Source organism: Ornithodoros turicata, unplaced genomic scaffold (assembly GCF_037126465.1).
Source record: "Ornithodoros turicata isolate Travis unplaced genomic scaffold, ASM3712646v1 ctg00000857.1, whole genome shotgun sequence".
Classification (NCBI taxonomy): Eukaryota; Metazoa; Arthropoda; class Arachnida; order Ixodida; family Argasidae; genus Ornithodoros; species Ornithodoros turicata.
In genome coordinates, this window is record NW_026999406.1 from 892,029 (window position 1) to 912,021 (window position 19,993).

At 48.6% G+C, this 19,993-nt stretch overlaps 1 protein-coding gene across 4 annotated transcripts in view; it reads left to right on the top strand.

Annotated features, from left to right (window-relative positions):
* The window catches only part of LOC135375339 (uncharacterized), a 113,688-nt gene extending 94,951 nt beyond the window's left edge, over window positions 1-18,737 (top strand). For 3 of the 4 annotated variants that reach the window (XM_064608067.1, XM_064608070.1, XM_064608068.1), the window contains 3 exons: window positions 15,656-15,827; window positions 16,100-16,248; window positions 18,555-18,737. In XM_064608067.1, coding sequence (XP_064464137.1) covers window positions 15,656-15,827; window positions 16,100-16,248; window positions 18,555-18,726 — 493 coding nt within the window. In that variant the 3' untranslated portion in view covers window positions 18,727-18,737. Of the gene's footprint in view, window positions 1-15,655; window positions 15,828-16,099; window positions 16,286-18,554 lie in introns of all 4 variants that reach the window. The other variant, XM_064608069.1, reaches the window with a different exon arrangement.
* The last annotated feature ends 1,256 nt before the right edge of the window (window positions 18,738-19,993 follow it).

The following is a 19,993-nucleotide window of genomic DNA, read 5'->3' on the forward strand; positions in this document are numbered from 1 at the left end:
CAAAGCCAGTCAAGTGTATAAGGGGAAAAATAGCAGGAGCTCTTTGGCTTCACGTATAGCATATGTTTGTACGTCAAGCGTCGCCATGCCAGTACTGGACAGCTGTTTCGGGCTTCTTGGGCCTCATCAGCAGTACGCATGCAGGCAACGTTTGAGCGGATGGCGTCAGAAGGTCACGTGGCACGTGATGCCTCCCGTCAGGGTCATAGACACCTCTGAAAGCCCAGTGTAAGGCCACTCAAGTGTATAAGGGAAAAAAATAGCAAGAGCTCTTTGGCTGCACGTATAGCAGATGTTTGTAAGTCAAACGTAGCCATACCACTACTGGGCAGCTGATTCGGCCTTCTTGGGCCTCATCAGCAGTACGCATGCAGGCAACGTTTGAGCGGATGGCGCCAGAAGGTCACGTGGCACGTGACGCCTCCCGTCAGGGTGTCATATGACACCTCTGAAAGCCCAGTGCAAAGCCGGTCAAGTGTATAAAGGAAAAAAAATAGCAGGAGCTCTTTGGCTGCACGTACAGCATATGTCTGTAAGTCAAACGTCGCCATGCCACTACTGGGCAGCTGTTTCGGGCTTCTTGGGCCTCATCAGCAGTACGCAGGCAGGCAACGTTTGAGCGGATGGCGTCAGAAGGTCACGTGGCACGTGATGCCTCCCGTCAGGGTGTCCTACGACACCTCTGAAAGCCCAGTGCAACGCCAGTCAAGTGTATAAGGGAAAAAATAGCAGGAGCTCTTCGGCTGCACGTATAGCAGATGTTTTTAAGTCAACCGTCGCCATGCCACTACTGGGCAGCTTATTCTGCCTTCTTGTGCCTCATCAGCAGTACGCATGCAGGCGACGTTTGAGCGGATGGCGTCAGAAGGTCACGTGGCACGCGATGCCTCCCGTCAGGGTGTCATACGTCACCTCTGAAAGCCCAGTGCAAGGCCAGTAAAGTGTATAAGGGAAAAAATAGCAGGAGCTCTTTGGCTGCACGTATAGCAGATCTTTGTAAGTCAAACGTCTCCATGCCAGTACTGGGCAGCTGATTCGGCCTTTTTGGGCCTCATCAGCAGTACGCAGGCAGGCAACGTTTGAGCGGATGGCGTCAGAAGGTCACGTGGCACGTGATGCCTCCCGTCAGGGTGTCATAAGACACCTCTGAAAGCCCAGTGCAAGGCCAGTCAATTGTATAAGGAAAAAAATAGCAGGAGCTCTTTGGGTGCACGTATATCACATGTTTGTAAGTCAAACGTCGCCATGCCAGTACTGAACAGCTGTTTCAGGCTTCTTCGGCCTCATCAGCAGTACGCAGGCAGGCAACGTTTGAGCGGATGGCGTCAGAACGTCACGTGGCACGTGATGCCTCCCGTCAGGGTGTCATAAGACACCTCTGAAAGCCCAGTGCAAAGCCAGTCAAGTGCATAAGGGGAAAAAATAGCAGGAGCTCTTTGGCTGCACGTACACCATATGTTTGTAAGTCAAACGTCACCATGCCAGTACTGGACAGCTGTTTCGGCCTTCTTGGGCCTCATCAGCAGTACGCTGCAGGTAACGTTTGAGCGGATGGCGTCAGAAGGTCACGTGGCACGTGATGCCTCCCGTCAGGGTGTCGTAGGACACCTCTGAAAGCCCAGTGCAAGGCCAGTCAATTGTATAAGGGAAAAAATAGCAGGAGCTCTGGGTGCACGTATATCACATGTTTGTAAGTCAAACGCCGCCATGCCAGTACTGAACAGCTGTTTCAGGCTTCTTCGGCCTCATCAGCAGTACGCAGGCAGGCAACGTTTGAGCGGATGGCGTCAGAACGTCACGTGGCACGTGATGCCTCCCGTCAGGGTGTCATAAGACACCTCTGAAAGCCCAGTGCAAAGCCAGTCAAGTGTATAAGAGAAAAAAAATAGCAGGAGCTCTTTGGCTGCACGTACACCACATGTTTGTAAGTCAAACGTCACCATGCCAGCACTGAACAGCTGTTTCGGCCTTCTTGGGCCTCATCAGCAGTACGCAGGCAGGTAACGTTTGAGCGGATGGCGTAAGAAGGTCACGTGGCACGTGATGCCTCCCGTCAGAGTGTCGTAGGACACCTCTGAAAGCCCAGTGTGAAGCCAGTCAAGTGTCTAAGGAAAACAAATAGCAGGAGCTCTTTGGCTGCACGTATAGCATATGTTTGTAATTCAAACGTCGCCATGCCAGTACTGGACAGCTGTTTCGGCCTTCTTGGGCCTCATCAGCAGTACGCAGGCAGGCAACGTTTGAGCGGATGGCGTCAGAAGGTCACGTGGCACGTGATGCCTCCCGTCTGGGTGTCATACGACACCTCTGAAAGCCCAGTGCAACGCCAGTCAAGTGTATAAGGGGAAAAAAATAGCAGGAGCTCTTTGGCTGCACGTAGAGCATATGTTTGTAAGTCAAACGTTGCCATGCCAGTACTGAACAGCTGTTTCGGGCTTCTTGGGGATCATCAGCAGTACGCAGGCAGGCAACGTTTGAGCGGATGGCGTCAGAAGGTCATGTGGCACTCGATGCCTCCCGTCAGGGTGTCATATGTCACCACTGAAAGCCCAGTGCAAGGCAGGTAAAGTGTATAAGGGAAAAAAATAGCGGGAGCTCTTTGGCTGCACGTATAGTAGATGTTTGTAAGTCAAACGTCTCCATGCCAGTACTGGGCAGCTGATTTGGCCTTCTTGGGCCTCATCAGAAGTACGCATGCAGGCAACGTTTGAGCGGATGGCGTCAGAAGGTCACGTGGCAGGGTGTCATACGACACCTCTGAAAGCCCAGTGCAAAGCCAGTCAAGTGCATAAGGGGAAAAAATAGCAGGAGCTCTTTGGCTGCACGTATGGCAGATGTTTGTAAGTCAAACGTCGCCATGCCAGTACTGGACAGCTGTTTCGACCTTCTTGGGCCTCGTCAGCAGTACGCAGGCAGGTAACGTTTGAGCGGATGGCGTCAGAAGGTCACGTGGCACGTGATGCCTCCCGTCAGGGTGTCGTAAGACATCTCTGAAAGCCCAGTGCGAAGCCAGTCAAGTGTCTAAGGAAAAAAAAATAGCAGGAGCTCTTTGGCTGCACGTATAGCATATGTTTGTAAGTCAAACGACGCCATGCCAGTACTGGACAGCTGTTTCGGTCTTCTTGGGCCTCATCAGCAGTACGCAGGCAGCCAACGTTTGAGCGGATGGCGTCAGAAGGTCACGTGGCACGTGAAGCCTCCCGTCTGGGTGTCATAAGACACCTCTGAATGTGGATGCACGTTGCACCTATGTTTATAATTTGATCGTGCATTCCCAGCCGAGGACATCTGTTTCGCTATACTTGGAGCTCGTCAGCCTTGCGCGGGGAAGTGGCACGATCTTCGGTCGGCGCTGACAGTGTGTCTCGGCGAGACATCAGCGTTCCACGGTGATGGCGCCACCTGTGAAGGCGACAGTGCAAGTCAGCAAGTGCATGTACAAAGGAAAAATAGCCGGAGCGCAGTGGCTGCACGTTGCGCATATTTTTGTAATTTGATTGTGCACTCCGTGCCGCGGACAGCTGTTACGCAATACTTGCAGCTCGTCAGCCCTACGCAGGGAAGTGACACGATGTTGAGTCGGTGCTGACAGTGTGTCTCGATGAGACATCGGCGTTCCACTGGGGACGCGCCAACTGTGCAGGCTGCAGTGCAAGCCAGCAAGAACATGCACACCAACAAGCACAAAGGAAAAATACCCGAAGCGATGTGGGTGCACGTTGTGCCTATGTTTATAATTTGTTCGTGCACTCCCAGCTGAGGACAGCTGTTTCGGTCTACTTGGAGCTGCTCAACCCTGCGCGGGGAAGTGACACGATATGGGGTCGGCGCTACCAGTGTGTCTCGGCGAGACGTCAATATTCCACGGTGACGGCACCACCTGTGGAGGCCGCAGTGAAAGCCAGCAAGTACATATACAAAGGAAAAGCGCTGAAGCTCCGTACCTGCACGTTGAACATATGTTTACAAGTCGATCGTGCACTCCCAGCCGAGGATAGGTGTTTCGCTCTACCTGGTACACGTCAGCCCGGCGCATGGAAGTGACGCCATCTTGAGTCGGCGCTGACAGTGTGTCTCGGCGAGATATCAGCGTTCCACGGTGAAGTCGCCACCTGTGGCGGTCGCAGTGCATACGAGCAAATACATATACAAAGCAAAACTAGCCGAAGCTCCGTGGGTGAACGTTGCAGATATATTTATAATTTGATCGTGCGCTCCTAGCCGAGGACAGGCGTTTCGCTCTACCTGGAAGTCGTCAGCCTTGCACAGGAAAGTTATACGATCTTGGGTCGGCGCTAACCGTGTGTCTCGGCGAGACGTCAACGTTCCACGGTGACGGCACCACCTGTGGAGGCCGCAGTGCAAGTCAGCAAGTAGATATACAAAGGAAAATAGCCGAAGCTCTGTAGCTGCACGTTGAGCATATGTTTGCAATTTGATCGTGCATTCCCAGCCGAGGACAGGTGTTTCGCTGTACGTAGAAGTCGTCAGCCTGGTGCAGGAAAATAACACGATCTTGGGTCGGCGCTAACAGTGTGAATCGGCGAGACGTCAGTGTTCCACGGTGACGGCGCCACCTGTGGAGGCCGCAGTGCAAGTCAGCAAGTACATATACAAAGAAAAATAGACGAAGCTCCGTATCTGCACGTTGAGCACATGTTTGCAATTTGATCGTGCACTCCCAGCCGAGGACAGGTGTTTCACCCTACCTGGAAGCCGTCAGCCTGGCGCAGGAAAATGACACGATCTTGAGTCGGCGCTAACACTGTGTCTCGGCGAGACATCAGTGTTTCACGGTGACAGCGCCACTTGTGGAGGTCGCAGTGCAAGTCAGCGAATACATATACAAAGCAAAAATAGCAGAAGCTCTGTGGCTGCACGTTACGCATATGTTTATAATTGGATCGTGTACTCCAAGCCAAGGACAGGTGTTTCGCTCTATACCTGGTACTCGACAGCCTGGCGCAGGGAAGTGACACGATCTTGAGTCGGCGCTGACAGTGTGTCTCGGCGAGATATCAGCGTTCCACGGTGAAGTCGCCACCTGTGGCGGTCGCAGTGCATACAAGCAAATACATATACAAAGCAAAACTAGCCGAAGCTCCGTGGGTGAACGTTGCAGATATATTTATAATTTGATCGTGCGCTCCTAGCCGAGGACAGGCGTTTCGCTCTACCTGGAAGTCGTCAGCCTGGCGCAGGAAAGTAATACGATCTTGGGTCGGCGCTAACAGTGTGTCTCGGCGAGACGTCAATGTTCCACGGTGACGGCACCACCTGTGGAGGCCGCAGTGCAAGTCAGCAAGTAGATATACAAAGGAAAATAGCCGAAGCTCTGTAGCTGCACGTTGAGTATATGTTTGCAATTTGATCGTGCACTCCCAGCCGAGGACAGGTGTTTCGCTGTACGTAGAAGTCGTCAGCCTGGTGCAGGAAAATGACACGATCTTGGGTCGGCGCTAACAGTGTGAATCGGCGAGACGTCAGTGTTCCACGGTGACGGCGCCACCTGTGGAGGCCGCAGTGCAAGTCAGCAAGTACATATACAAAGAAAAATAGACGAAGCTCCGTATCTGCACGTTGAGCACATGTTTGCAATTTGATCGTGCACTCCCAGCCGAGGACAGGTGTTTCACCCTACCTGGAAGCCGTCAGCCTGGCGCAGGAAAATGACACGATCTTGAGTCGGCGCTAACACTGTGTCTCGGCGAGACATCAGTGTTTCACGGTGACAGCGCCACTTGTGGAGGTCGCAGTGCAAGTCAGCAAATACATATACAAAGCAAAAATAGCAGAAGCTCTGTGGCTGCACGTTACGCATATGTTTATAATTGGATCGTGTACTCCAAGCCAAGGACAGGTGTTTCGCTCTATACCTGGTACTCGACAGCCTGGCGCAGGGAAGTGACACGATCTTGAGTCGGCGCTGACTGTGTGTCTCGGCGAGATATCAGCGTTCCACGGTGAAGTCGCCACCTGTGGCGGTCGCAGTGCATACAAGCAAATACATATACAAAGCAAAACTAGCCGAAGCTCCGTGGGTGAACGTTGCAGATATATTTATAATTTGATCGTGCGCTCCTAGCCGAGGACAGGCGTTTCGCTCTACCTGGAAGTCGTCAGCCTGGCGCAGGAAAGTAATACGATCTTGGGTCGGCGCTAACAGTGTGTCTCGGCGAGACGTCAACGTTCCACGGTGACGGCACCACCTGTGGAGGCCGCAGTGCAAGTCAGCAAGTAGATATACAAAGGAAAATAGCCGAAGCTCTGTAGCTGCACGTTGAGCATATGTTTGCAATTTGATCGTGCACTCCCAGCCGAGGACAGGTGTTTCGCTGTACGTAGAAGTCGTCAGCCTGGTGCAGGAAAATGACACGATCTTGGGTCGGCGCTAACAGTGTGAATCGGCGAGACGTCAGTGTTCCACGATGACGGCGCCACCTGTGGAGGCCGAAGTGCAAGTCAGCAAGTACATATACAAAGAAAAATAGACGAAGCTCCATATCTGCACGTTGAGCACATGTTTGCACTTTGATCGTGCACTCCCAGCCGAGGGCAGGTGTTTCACTCTACCTGGAAGCCGTCAGCCTGGCGCAGGTTAATGACACGATCTTGAGTCGGCGCTAACACTGTGTCTCGGCGAGACATCAGTGTTTCACGGTGACAGTGCCACTTGTGGAGGTCGCAGTGCAAGTCAGCAAATACATATACAAAGCAAAAATAGCAGAAGCTCTGTGGCTGCACGTTACGCATATGTTTATAATTTGATCGTGTACTCCCAGCCAAGGACAGGTGTTTCGCTCTATACCTGGTACTCGACAGCCTGGCGCAGGGAAGTGACACGATCTTGAGTCGGCGCTGACAGTGTGTCTCGGCGAGACGTCAGCGTTCCACGGTGAAGGCGCCACTTGTGGAGGCCGCAGTACAAGCTAGTAAGTACATGTGGAGAGGAAAAATAGCCGAGGCTCTGTGGCTGCACGTTGCGCATATGTTTATAATTTGATCGTGCACTCCCAATCGAGCACAGGTGCTCACTCTACTTGGAGCTCGTCAGCCTGGCACAGGGAAGTCACACGATCTTGGATCGGCGCTAACAGTGTGTCTCGGCGAGATATCAGCGTTCCACAGTGAAGTCGCCACCTGTGGCGGTCGCAGTGCATACGAGCAAATACATATACAAAGCAAAACTAGCCGAAGCTCCGTGGGTGAACGTTGCAGATATATTTATAATTTGATCGTGCGCTCCTAGCCGAGGACAGGCGTTTCGCTCTACCTGGAAGTCGTCAGCCTGGCGCAGGAAAGTAATACGATCTTGGGTCGGCGCTAACAGTGTGTCTCGGCGAGACGTCAACGTTCCACGGTGACGGCACCACCTGTGGAGGCCGCAGTGCAAGTCAGCAAGTAGGTATACAAAGGAAAATAGCCGAAGCTCTGTAGCTGCACGTTGAGCATATGTTTGCAATTTGGTCGTGCACTCCCAATCGAGCACAGGTGCTCACTCTACTTGGAGCTCGTCAGCCTGGCACAGGGAAGTCACACGATCTTGGGTCGGCGCTAAAAGTGTGTCTCGGCGAGACATCAGTGTTCCACGGTGACAGCGCCACCTGTGGAGGTCGCAGTGCAAGTCAGCAAATACATATACAAAGCAAAAATAGCAGAAACTCTGTGGCTGCACGTTACGCATATGTTTATAATTTGATCGTGTACTCCCAGCCGAGGACAGGTGTTTCGCTCTACCTGGTACTCGTCAGCCCGGCGCGGGGAAGTGACACGATCTTCAGTCGGCACTGAAAGGGTATCTCAGCTAGACATCAGCGTTCCACGCTGAAGGCGCCACCTGTGGAGGCCGCAGTGCAAGGCAGCATATACATATACTAAGGAAATGTAGCCGAAGCTCTGTGGCTACACGTTGCGCATATGTTTATAATTTGATCATGCACTCCCAGCCGAGGACAGCTGTTTCGCTCTACTTGGAGCTCGTCAGCCTGGCTCAGGGAAGTGACACGATCTTGGGGCGGCGCTGACAGTGTGCCTCGGTGAGACATCAGTGTTCCACGGTGACGGCGCCACCAGTGAAGGCCGCAGTGCGCGCCAGCAAGTACATGTAGAAAGGAAAAATGGCTGAAGCGCTATGGATGCACGTTTTGCATATGTTTATAATTTGATCGTGCGGTCCAAGCTGAGGCAAGCTGTTCCGTTCCGCTTGGAGCTCGTCAGCCCTGGGCGGGGAAGTGCCACGATATTTGGTGGGCGCTAACAGTGTGTCTCGGCGAGACATCAGTGTTCCACCTGTGAAGGCCGCAGTGCAAGCCTGCTAGTCCAAAGGCAAAATAGACGAAGCGCTGTGGCTGTACGTTGCGCGTATGTTTATAATTTGATCGTGAGCTTCCAGTCGAGGACAGCTGTTTCGCTCTACTTGGAGCTCGTCATCCCCGCGCGGGGAACTGACACAATCTTGGGTCGGCGCTAACAGTGCGTCTCGGCGAGACGTCAGTGTTCCATGGTGGAGGTATATATATATATATATATATATATATATATATATATATATGTCGAGGGGGGAAAAGCCATTAAAAAAATAAGTAAATGATGCTAGACGTGTTTGAAATTCAAACTTACAGATAAAAATGGCTTCTATGGCTGCACGTAGAGAAACAGATACTCATTGAACGATGCGACAGCACCAGAGGACACGTGTTTCGCCGTGTTTGCGGCTCGTCGGCCCTGGGTAGCTGCGCATCGTTCGGGATTGGCAAACCAGGGGTCACTCAGCGAGCGATATACACCTGGGAGGGTGACTGAGCACTCCTCAATGCCACAGTGCAAGCCAGTGAATTATAAAGAGGGGGGGAAAGCCATTAAAAAAATAAGTAAATGATGCTAGACGTGTTTGAAATTCAAACTTACAGATAAAAATGGCTTCTATGGCTGCACGTAGAGAAACAGATACTCATTGAACGATGCGACAGCACCAGAGGCACGTGTTTCGCCGTGTTTGCGGCTCGTCGGCCCTGGGTAGCTCCGCATCGTTCGGGATTGGCAAACCAGGGGTCACTCAGCGAGCGATATACACCTGGGAGGGTGACTGAGCACTCCTCAATGCCACAGTGCAAGCCAGTGAATTATAAAGAGGGGGGAAAAGCCATTAAAAAATAAGTAAATGATGCTAGACGTGTTTGAAATTCAAACTTACAGATAAAAATGGCTTCTATGGCTGCACGTAGAGAAACAGATACTCATTGAACGATGCGACAGCACCAGAGGACACGTGTTTCGCCGTGTTTGCGGCTCGTCGGCCCTGGGTAGCTGCGCATCGTTCGGGATTGGCAAACCAGGGGTCACTCAGCGAGCGATATACATCTGGGAGGGTGACTGAGCACTCCTCAATGCCACAGTGCAAGCCAGTGAATTATAAAGAGGGGGGAAAAGCCATTAAAAAAATAAGTAAATGATGCTAGACGTGTTTGAAATTCAAACTTACAGATAAAAATGGCTTCTATGGCTGCACGTAGAGAAACAGATACTCATTGAACGATGCGACAGCACCAGAGGACACGTGTTTCGCCGTGTTTGCGGCGAAATAATTCACTGGCTTGCACTGTGGCATTGAGGAGTGCTCAGTCACCCTCCCAGGTGTATATCGCTCGCTGAGTGACCCCTGGTTTGCCAATCCCGAACGATGCGCAGCTACCCAGGGCCGACGAGCCGCAAACACGGCGAAACACGTGTCCTCTGGTGCTGTCGCATCGTTCAATGAGTATCTGTTTCTCTACGTGCAGCCATAGAAGCCATTTTTATCTGTAAGTTTGAATTTCAAACACGTCTAGCATCATTTACTTATTTTTTTAATGGCTTTTCCCCCCTCTTTATAATTCACTGGCTTGCACTGTGGCATTGAGGAGTGCTCAGTCACCCTCCCAGGTGTATATCGCTCGCTGAGTGACCCCTGGTTTGCCAATCCCGAACGATGCGCAGCTACCCAGGGCCGACGAGCCGCAAACACGGCGAAACACGTGTCCTCTGGTGCTGTCGCATCGTTCAATGAGTATCTGTTTCTCTACGTGCAGCCATAGAAGCCATTTTTATCTGTAAGTTTGAATTTCAAACACGTCTAGCATCATTTACTTATTTTTTTAATGGCTTTTCCCCCCTCTTTATAATTCACTGGCTTGCACTGTGGCATTGAGGAGTGCTCAGTCACCCTCCTAGGTGTATATCGCTTGCTGAGTGACCCCTGGTTTGCCAATCCCGAACGATGCGCAGCTACCCAGGGCCGACGAGCCGCAAACACGGCGAAACACGTGTCCTCTGGTGCTGTCGCATCGTTCAATGAGTATCTGTTTCTCTACGTGCAGCCATAGAAGCCATTTTTATCTGTAAGTTTGAATTTCAAACACGTCTAGCATCATTTACTTATTTTTTTAATGGCTTTTCCCCCCTCTTTATAATTCACTGGCTTGCACTGTGGCATTGAGGAGTGCTCAGTCACCCTCCCAGGTGTATATCGCTCGCTGAGTGACCCCTGGTTTGCCAATCCCGAACGATGCGCAGCTACCCAGGGCCGACGAGCCGCAAACACGGCGAAACACGTGTCCTCTGGTGCTGTCGCATCGTTCAATGAGTATCTGTTTCTCTACGTGCAGCCATAGAAGCCATTTTTATCTGTAAGTTTGAATTTCAAACACGTCTAGCATCATTTACTTATTTTTTTAATGGCTTTTCCCCCCTCTTTATAATTCACTGGCTTGCACTGTGGCATTGAGGAGTGCTCAGTCACCCTCCCAGGTGTATATCGCTCGCTGAGTGACCCCTGGTTTGCCAATCCCGAACGATGCGCAGCTACCCAGGGCCGACGAGCCGCAAACACGGCGAAACACGTGTCCTCTGGTGCTGTCGCATCGTTCAATGAGTATCTGTTTCTCTACGTGCAGCCATAGAAGCCATTTTTATCTGTAAGTTTGAATTTCAAACACGTCTAGCATCATTTACTTATTTTTTTAATGGCTTTTCCCCCCTCTTTATAATTCACTGGCTTGCACTGTGGCATTGAGGAGTGCTCAGTCACCCTCCCAGGTGTATATCGCTCGCTGAGTGACCCCTGGTTTGCCAATCCCGAACGATGCGCAGCTACCCAGGGCCGACGAGCCGCAAACACGGCGAAACACGTGTCCTCTGGTGCTGTCGCATCGTTCAATGAGTATCTGTTTCTCTACGTGCAGCCATAGAAACCATTTTTATCTGTAAGTTTGAATTTCAAACACGTCTAGCATCATTTACTTATTTTTTTAATGGCTTTTCCCCCCTCTTTATAATTCACTGGCTTGCACTGTGGCATTGAGGAGTGCTCAGTCACCCTCCCAGGTGTATATCGCTCGCTGAGTGACCCCTGGTTTGCCAATCCCGAACGATGCGCAGCTACCCAGGGCCGACGAGCCGCAAACACGGCGAAACACGTGTCCTCTGGTGCTGTCGCATCGTTCAATGAGTATCTGTTTCTCTACGTGCAGCCATAGAAGCCATTTTTATCTGTAAGTTTGAATTTCAAACACGTCTAGCATCATTTACTTATTTTTTTAATGGCTTTTCCCCCCTCTTTATAATTCACTGGCTTGCACTGTGGCATTGAGGAGTGCTCAGTCACCCTCCCAGGTGTATATCGCTCGCTGAGTGACCCCTGGTTTGCCAATCCCGAACGATGCGCAGCTACCCAGGGCCGACGAGCCGCAAACACGGCGAAACACGTGTCCTCTGGTGCTGTCGCATCGTTCAATGAGTATCTGTTTCTCTACGTGCAGCCATAGAAGCCATTTTTATCTGTAAGTTTGAATTTCAAACACGTCTAGCATCATTTACTTATTTTTTTAATGGCTTTTCCCCCCTCTTTATAATTCACTGGCTTGCACTGTGGCATTGAGGAGTGCTCAGTCACCCTCCCAGGTGTATATCGCTCGCTGAGTGACCCCTGGTTTGCCAATCCCGAACGATGCGCAGCTACCCAGGGCCGACGAGCCGCAAACACGGCGAAACACGTGTCCTCTGGTGCTGTCGCATCGTTCAATGAGTATCTGTTTCTCTACGTGCAGCCATAGAAGCCATTTTTATCTGTAAGTTTGAATTTCAAACACGTCTAGCATCATTTACTTATTTTTTTAATGGCTTTTCCCCCCTCTTTATAATTCACTGGCTTGCACTGTGGCATTGAGGAGTGCTCAGTCACCCTCCCAGGTGTATATCGCTCGCTGAGTGACCCCTGGTTTGCCAATCCCGAACGATGCGCAGCTACCCAGGGCCGACGAGCCGCAAACACGGCGAAACACGTGTCCTCTGGTGCTGTCGCATCGTTCAATGAGTATCTGTTTCTCTACGTGCAGCCATAGAAGCCATTTTTATCTGTAAGTTTGAATTTCAAACACGTCTAGCATCATTTACTTATTTTTTTAATGGCTTTTCCCCCCTCTTTATAATTCACTGGCTTGCACTGTGGCATTGAGGAGTGCTCAGTCACCCTCCCAGGTGTATATCGCTCGCTGAGTGACCCCTGGTTTGCCAATCCCGAACGATGCGCAGCTACCCAGGGCCGACGAGCCGCAAACACGGCGAAACACGTGTCCTCTGGTGCTGTCGCATCGTTCAATGAGTATCTGTTTCTCTACGTGCAGCCATAGAAGCCATTTTTATCTGTAAGTTTGAATTTCAAACACGTCTAGCATCATTTACTTATTTTTTTAATGGCTTTTCCCCCCTCTTTATAATTCACTGGCTTGCACTGTGGCATTGAGGAGTGCTCAGTCACCCTCCCAGGTGTATATCGCTCGCTGAGTGACCCCTGGTTTGCCAATCCCGAACGATGCGCAGCTACCCAGGGCCGACGAGCCGCAAACACGGCGAAACACGTGTCCTCTGGTGCTGTCGCATCGTTCAATGAGTATCTGTTTCTCTACGTGCAGCCATAGAAGCCATTTTTATCTGTAAGTTTGAATTTCAAACACGTCTAGCATCATTTACTTATTTTTTTAATGGCTTTTCCCCCCTCTTTATAATTCACTGGCTTGCACTGTGGCATTGAGGAGTGCTCAGTCACCCTCCCAGGTGTATATCGCTCGCTGAGTGACCCCTGGTTTGCCAATCCCGAACGATGCGCAGCTACCCAGGGCCGACGAGCCGCAAACACGGCGAAACACGTGTCCTCTGGTGCTGTCGCATCGTTCAATGAGTATCTATATATATATGTCTATATATGTAAAAGTGAAATAATAAGACTTGGACTACAGATTACAGGAACGTTAACAAAGACTAATTTATTTAATGGGCAATTTAACACATAGATTAAAAAAAGAATGGTCGACGTTTCGACAGTGGCACTGTCTTCGTCAGGAAAAAAGAGGTACAAGGGTTGCATATTGCTTAAATAGGTTTCCTGGGTGACGTCACAATCGGTGCAAGTATGCCACGTGGCAGTTGTCTGAGTCATATTCTGGAACATTATGTGGAATGTTAATCTGGAATGTTCCAGAATATGACTCAGACAACTGCCACGTGGCATACTTGCACCGATTGTGACGTCACCCAGGAAACCTATTTAAGCAATATGCAACCCTTGTACCTCTTTTGTCCTGACGAAGACAGTGCCACTGTCGAAACGTCGACCATTCTTTTTTTAATCTATGTGTTAAATTGCCCATTAAATAAATTAGCCTTTGTTAACGTTCCTGTAATCTGGAGTCCAAGTCTTATTATTTCACTTTTATTCAACTTTGTAGCCGTCTGATATATTAACCTTTTTGTTCTGTCTGTATATGTATATATATATATATGAGAGAGAGAGGAAAAATCAGAAGACGACAAAGAGCTTAAATTAAAACACGAAGGGGCGTTTATTAACACTTATGATTGAAAGTCGACGTTTCGGCAGTCAACGCTGCCTTCGACGGGAGTGGTCGGCCTTTTCTTTCTACAACACATCGCTGATTTTCCACCCCGGGAATGGGCAGTCTTTACAGACTCCAAATGTGCACTTCAAGCAATTGAAACTTCCGGCATACGAGGCCCATCCGCACCCCTAGTCACCGACGTGTTAATGGCTTACCACACTATCTACGCCGCAGGCCACAGGCTCGTTCTCCAGTGGGTTCCAGCCCATTGTGGTGGCGTGGGGAACGAGCAGGCCGACAGCGCCGCAGAAGCAGCACTCTCGTCTCGGAACCGGACCCGTATTGTTCTGCTCAGAGGAGACCGCCGTTCAATTCTGCGACGTCTAGTGACACCCCTGGCTTCCCGCCAACGGACAACCGACATTCTTCCCCCCTCTATGTTGAACAGAGTTGATCCCATGCTCGCTTTCCGCATGCCACGAAACACATCTCGTCAGGATGCTGCATTAATCCACCGCATGCGCCTCGATGTGGCCTTTACAGCTCAGTGGCGTTACCGCTTGAGACAAATTGATTCTCCCACCTGTTGCCACTGTGGTGCTCTTGAGGATCTGGAGCACATTCTTCTTCATTGCCCTCACTACGAACCTTCCCGAATCACACTCTCCGAGTCTCTTCGTCAGCTGGACTCTCGCCCTTTCTCCCTACCGAAATTGCTTGGTCCCTGGCCCAATCCAGCCCAGCAACGCTCTGCGCTCAGAGCTCTTCTGACATTTCTGGACACCATCGGACTTCGATCGTTATTGTAAAGGGGCTCGTTATTTTATTCCCCCCATTCCACCAAGCACTGGGGTAGAGTATCGCCTGTTGCTATGAAACTCCCCACTCTCCAAGGCCGAAAATAAAGTTGTTGTTTGACGGGAGTGGGGTTTGGTGACAAGACAAACCTTGTGTTATTGACCTTGGGGTTGATGTACAAGGGAAAGAGCGCAGCGCATACGCTTTTATCATGACTAACATAGGTTGGTAACTGTGAAAGTGGCTGGACTGTGCAGCAATACCTTGAGGGAGAACCTAAGCCTGAAAAGAGACAAAACAGCGTGTGTATTGTAGCAGCATTAGGAATAGAAGTTTGGGACTTGGTACATATGGACGCGAAAAAGAAATACACTACGAGTAGCCCCATACAAATTGAAACAATTGCAGTGAAATTATTTTCATGTTATGTGTAATTTAAATGTTCATTACAATGAAAAAGACAATGAAATGGGAAGTACTACAACTGCACGTAGATTTATCGTTACATTTTGGGATCGACGGTTCGGCAGTAACTGCTGCCTTCAACAGGCTGCCTGTTGAAGGCAGCGCTGACCGCCGAGACGTCGGCACGGGGTTTCCTGAATTTCCTGAATTTCGGGGTTCCATGAATATTTCTCCTAACTCCCGTACCCGTTCCGTTGATATGTCAGTACCGTTTGCCGTTGAATTGAAAGTTTTCTTTGATAACCAACTTTAATAGACTGGATAGGACATATGGATCATACACGCTTCCGAATACTTTGCAAAGGCCGTCCCTGCTTCAGAAATACTGGGTTCGCGTGGGGTATTAGTATAGAGGGATGCGACCTCTTTAAGGGTTTAAGGTTCTAAGGCTGACCGAATGTGACCACAGGGAAGTTTTAACGTATTAAGGGTGTGCAAGTTTCAGACAGAGGGAACCAAAGCGAATAGTTATAGTTACTTAGTTATATATAGTTACTTATCTCAAGTATCGACAATTACAGAAAACGACTGAATAACAACTACGCGTTGGCAACAGACTGCTTCGCAAGAAAGTACCAGTTGAATACTAGTCAGTATTACGGTGGCCTACCAGACTCCATGTCTGATGTACAGGCGTTTTGCCTTGACGAAAAACGGATGAAAGAACATGGCAATATCAGAGGCTTATGCAACGTGAGTCGACAACTAATAACACTACCTTAGAGTGTCAAAGAAGAAGTTTTGCAGTTGTTTCGTTGCTTCTTGTAATGTATAACTTCTTCAAGATGTCTACCCTGGCACAACATCTTGTTTTCTGCTTCCATAGTCCACTTTTCTTGCTTTCTGCTATCTTTTCTGCTTTGCACGTTATCGCATATCTCTGTCAATTATGATGGTTTTGATTGAATTCCTCACGAAAATAGCGGAATGGAATGACCAACTGTGCAACGTATGAATCCTTATAGAGCTCCAACATCAAATCTCGTTTGGGACGGTCATACGAAGAAACAATCAAAAAGGAGGGCTGGGATGTGTTCGACCCTGTTAACAGCTGCTTCTTCGACTGCTGCAGTCTGAACTACATTTCACTCACCATTCACTACAGGGTTGTGAGGTACGCTGCGTTTGATGGCAAACCTTGTGGCCTTAAGGTGAGTGATGATGAATTAGATGCACCAAAATCTCATTGGCCGAAAAGGCTTCCTTAAAGAAAACACAGATTCGCGAAAAATTCCGTAGTTTCCTAAATCTTACATTTTTTTTAATGCACAAACTAATTTGTAATAAACAAGCCCACTGAATACTTTAGCGAGACTGTATGGTGTATCAGAAAGTGTTGTGAAATATCATAGAGGAAAAAATTACACTCTGGATGTTATAGGAAAATATTTGACTTTGGGCTCGGACGAACGAACTGAGCGCCGCTTATTGCAGTTGTTGGTGCTCTCAATCTTATGTCAGGAATGCTGCGGGTTGAAACCCGGTCAAGGATGCCAGCAACTTGGTGGGTACAAGTTGGTTTGACACGCCCCGTTCCACGAGGGACGTTAAGTACGATGTGCCGCATGTTGAGATTTCAGTACACGGTAAAGATTTAGAGGGTTTCTACGCGGCTTTGAACCGCGTCATCGATGCTCGTCTTCTAGCGGTTCCCATGCGTTTGTATGCCCTCTTTCACACCCTCTCCCGTGCTATGTATCACCTTTCCCCCACTTCACCCATCGACCGCGGAAGATTGCTCCGCCGGCTGATAAAAATTTGCACAATCTACAAATCAAATCCACTTTATTTTAATGTTTCACGTTATCTGTGCATGGAATTCCAGCATATACAGCCACATACAAAGGGGACGTTGACCTATTTACTGCGGTTATCCAACACTCCTGCTTTGGAATGGTTGGAGCGGGAACACGAGCGGACGAGCAGGCAAAATGACCACATGCGCAACAAGACGAGCACTCTTTCCTCTTGGGTTGTGTATATCACAGCGTGAAGTTCGGTGTCGATAGATTCTTGCACGGAACGCAAACTCTGTTGACACACATAAGAGTTCGGAAGAGTGCGGTGCACTGTGACTCTTCACTGTGGATTAGTAGCTGCTTCATCGACACGAAAGGCCAGGCACACACTCGGACTGCCCGGAACAGCCCGGACAGCCCAGATCAAGCAGTTCAGATTTGAAACCGACGTGCTGTGTTTCACTGCGTTTCTATGTGGCCCTGTCACGCGATGTAATGGACCTGCAATGTTTCATGAAAGCATGGCAAACCATAGTGATAGGGGACGCACGACATGTATAACGCAGCTCAGGAAATATGCGAACGATAAGACATCAGGCTTGATTCCCCTGTCGGCCTCGGACCCCTTCTCTTTGGTTGTGACTAGTGTCAGATGGTTATTGAAACGCTTTAACTACTTTCCTTTTGTTCCGCCTGTTAATTAATTATGCAATACATATATGTATATATATGTAGGAAAAATAGCCACAGCTGTGTGGCTGCACATTGAGCATATGTTTATAATGTGATCGTGCACTCCCAGCCGAGGACATTTGTTTCGTTCTACTTGGAACTCGTCAGCCCGGGGCAGGGAAGTGACACGATCTTGAATCGGCAATAACAGTGTATCTCAGCGAGACATCAATTTTCCACGGCGTACGGCTCCACCTGTGGAGGCCGCAGTGCAAACCAGCAAGTGCACGAGCCCTGTGGCTGCATTTACAGTTACAGTTAGGGGTCGACGATTCGGCAGTCAGCGCTGCCTTCAACAGGCTGTTGAAGGCAGCGCTGACTGCCGAAACGTCGACCCCTAACTGTAACTGTAACTCTATTTCTAGTACCTCCCGCTTAATTTTTAATGTAATACAAGTAGAAATTGTTTTTAATTTTGATACGGCTTCCCAAGTCTCTTCATTACTTGTAGACTCCCTCTATATATATATTATGTGTACACATCGCGTTGTTCAAGCAATGTGTAGTGTAATTCATTAATTTACGAAGTAGTACTTTATTTTCAGTGTGTCTTGTGATGCATTATGAATTGATGACATGGTATGAATATTATGTAATAAGCCCCGCTGCTGAAGGACGGGACCTGGGTCACGTCAAGTTGCAAGTGCAGCTTAGCTCTGGGTTGAGCTCTTGAGCCAAATTAGAGATTATTATTATTATTATTATTAGAACTCTCAGCCCTCAGTGTAAGTCACCATTTGAGGAGTAGCATATCCGTCGTATGTATATGTGTATGGGATTAGTATGTGCAGATGTTCAGTTGCTCCTTCGATAACTATGAAATACGAAGCAATGCACAAGCAAGGTTTGCCTCGCAGTTGTATGAAATACAACAACAGGCACATTGACTACAAATTTCAACAGTTGCATAAATTTACAGCGGCTAAAAATAACTAAAAATATGTTTCAGGGCAAAATATGTGTTCAAGCTCAATGCGTCCAGAATGCAACGATACCGTAAGAAAGCAGGATATGACCTATGCAATCCCGGACAGCTTCGAAGACTTCCAAGTTCGTTTTCCGAGGCAGTAGAAACACCGCGTATTATTACTTGTATGCCAATGCAATGTAAAAGTAATTAAAGTGAAATGAACGTAAAGGTGGGTATATGTAAGCGTGACTTAGATTACATTTTATGGTGTGCTCGAAACTACCTGGATATGGAAACATTGCCTACAGAAAGGCGGCAACTTTGCCCACGGCAAACGCGGGTGGGCAACTTTGCGTCCTTGTGTCTTCAAGGTAACTCACTGTGTTTGACCTAACCATATTGTTTTGTTTAGCAAACAAAAGATGACATGATAAACAGGGTGCGTATCACAAAGAATTTCCATTATTATAATTTAATATCAGGAGGAATATTAAAACATCTGCAGTTATTATTGTTTTTTTTCTTTTGTTTTTTAGGCATTAGTCTCGTCACGAACTGCCATGACATGTTGTGCTGATGAGGTGATAACAGACAGGCCATGAGAGCACTGTTGCCACGACAACCTTGGAAGCCGCGTCCTGTGGGTTTCTTTAGGATGTTGAATTTGCTGTACGTCCGTGATTTGCCTCGTGACAACTTTAGACTTCTCGTGATCCTCGATGACTGCAATGAGTCTTAATGGCGTTTGTCATTAGCTCATTGGTTGAGGCGTTTGGCAAATTCATTATTATTCGTTCAGAAATGTTGTAGTTTGAAAATGAAAAACAAAATTGGAAAATGTGAGATTTCTCGAACTTCAAAGTTCATATTCCTTCCATTCTACTCAGCGGCTTTCGAACTTCATGTAATCTGAGTATTTTATTAGAACTGACGTGGAAGGGAGTGATACTAATATGATTGTTTTGTTGTAAAGCACATCAATTGAGAACAGCCCTCACCGGGACAGCCCAGTGTATCACAACCGCGGTTTCCTTGTATACTTTTACGCTGCAATGATCCCTTAGATTATCGTACATTTGTTGTGCGACTGACAAAAATATTGTGCGGAGTTTAGGTAATAGATCCTCCAATGAACAGTACTGTTAGACAGTCTAGTTTTCTTAGAATCATTTCTATTTTATTTAGATTTAGTTTTCAGGGGTCGGTTAAACGAAGGAGGGTTATTATAGGTAATGATTTCGAGAATCATAACTAAACGAGCCGTCATAAAAAATTGTCCCGATGACAAGCTAATTTATCTTTGTTGGTCAGGAGAACAGAGGGGAAAATGTCATGTAGAATATCTCATGTTCACAAACGTAGCTTCAAAGTTTGGTCTGTTAAAGAAAAAGTTTATCTCCTTGCGTTGCTAATTCCGCATTATTTTCTCTAAATACTGAATGAGACGGAGCTTGGTGTCGAATAAACTGTCATACTGG